The following is a 1,814-nucleotide window of genomic DNA, read 5'->3' as shown; positions in this document are numbered from 1 at the left end:
CCTTCCACATCTCCCCCTGGGGATGTGCCCGCAACCAAGGTACATGTCCTTGACCGGAATCAAACCTGGGACCCCCCAGTGCGCAGGCTGATGCTCTATCCACTGAGCCACACCGGTCAGGGCTGGACTCAGTTTCTTTTGCGTGAACCACGATTGATTTTGCATCGTCCTTTCTGTGGGGGGCGCGGCCTGAGGCCGCCCTGGCTGCAGGGAAAGCTGTGCTGGTAGTTTACCCCAAACCGCGCGTTCCGGGTCCGGACCCCCTCGCGCTTCTCCTGACGCGCGCCCGTGTCGTGTCAGGGAGGTGAAGAGCCACCTGAACTACGAGCACCGCGTGTTTAACAGCGAGGAGTTTCTCAAAACCCGCGCCCCCGGGGACCAGCGCTTCTACAAGCAGGTGAGGGGCCTCGGGGTGGCGCCCACGCACTTCCCGCGGGCAGCCTCCCGGGGTCTCCAGCCTCGGCTCTCACCCCATCCAGCGCGTCACCCCCGAATGCTTATTCCAGCCGGCGTGCTGCCAGCCAGGAGTGCGACGTAACACACGCCCATTTTACATGTCGAGTGTGATGGATTTTTAAATTGTTTTTAAAAATGTATTTTATTGCTTTCAGAGAGGAAAGGAGAGGGAGAGAGAGAAACATCAGTGAGGAGGGAGAATCATGGATCAGCTGCCTCCTGCACGCCCCCCTCTGGGGATCAAGCCCACAACCTGGGCCTGTGCCCTGACTGGGAATCGAACCCTGACCTCCTGATCCAAAGGTTGATGCTCAACCACTGAGCGACACCAGCTGGGCCAACTTTTGACAAATGTGCCCACCTGGGTAACCCCCTCCGTGGTCTGGATAGAGACCTTCCCATCATCCCAGTCTCCCCTCCGCCCAGCCCCAGTCCCGCGGGCCGCGGGTCACCATGGGTTTCACTGGGTGAGGTCACGCCTGTGCCCGGTGGTCCAGGCTCGTTCCCCAGCAGAATCCCAGCCCGGGGCCCCGCCCTTCCCCTCTCTCCTGGGGATGAGCCCCTGGCTGGCTCCGTCCTTGTCTGTCAGGAGAAGTAGCGTTTTGGGGTTTCTCTGGCGGCTCAGCCCCAGGCAGGTCTGCAGACCTCTTTCAGGGGAGGCTGACCCCCACGTGTCACCCTCCTTGTGGGCGGCGCCATGGCCGTCCGGTCCCTCAGTTCTCCCCCAGGACTTGGCTCATACTTAGGGCATCCCGTTCTGCTCATCTGTGGGCTCCACGGCCGGGTGGGCACCCAGTGGGCACCCTGCGGGCACCCAGAATTCCCTGAGCGCCTCCCATGTCGTGTGGCTGATTCTGGAGACCCCGAGTGGAGGGGGCCGTACCTTCCCCTGGGCCCACGGTGTCCTTAAACATGACAGGCGTTCTGTGAATACGCAACTTAAAGCGTCATTCTAAAATATTTAGAAAAATGAAGTCTTTTAAAAAATTGTTTAAATGACACGTCTTTAAGGAACTTTGACCATTAAATACTAAGAGAAGACGTCCGCTGTAACTGCGAATGGTGACGACTAGCTAAGGGTCATTTGAAGGCGATTGATGTAGGATCGGTGTTTGTTCTGCTAACGAATTCTAGAGTTTGAGGAAGTCTGGCCGAGAAAACCGTGAGCGCCAGTCCTGTGTGTCCCGGACTGAGATTCTGTGACCCACAGGGGGGCCGCATGAGTCTTCACCGTGTCCCCCGACTCCAGTGCTCTGAGCCCAAACCGTGGGTGGGGGTGCGTCCCGCCTCCGCCGGGCGGCTCTGCGCCAACACGGAGCGCGTCCCTGCAGATGTTCAACCTGAAGCCGCTGCAGATC

General features: G+C 59.4%; 1 protein-coding gene across 1 annotated transcript in view; it reads left to right on the top strand.

Moving 5' to 3' along the window:
• The window catches only part of DENND3 (DENN/MADD domain containing 3), a gene marked incomplete at its 3' end in the record, with an annotated part of 73,424 nt that overhangs the window by 20,771 nt on the left and 50,839 nt on the right, over nt 1–1,814 (top strand). Inside the window, exon 7 of the mRNA XM_015561422.1 lies at nt 305–397. Within this exon, the coding sequence (XP_015416908.1) occupies nt 305–397 (93 nt within the window). The remainder of the gene's footprint in view (nt 1–304; nt 398–1,814) is intronic.

The sequence above is a fragment of the Myotis davidii genome, unplaced genomic scaffold, assembly GCF_000327345.1.
Source record: "Myotis davidii unplaced genomic scaffold, ASM32734v1 scaffold1717, whole genome shotgun sequence".
Classification (NCBI taxonomy): Eukaryota; Metazoa; Chordata; class Mammalia; order Chiroptera; family Vespertilionidae; genus Myotis; species Myotis davidii.
The sequence above is the reverse complement of the archived record's forward strand: the minus strand, read 5'-3'. Positions and strand labels throughout refer to the sequence as shown.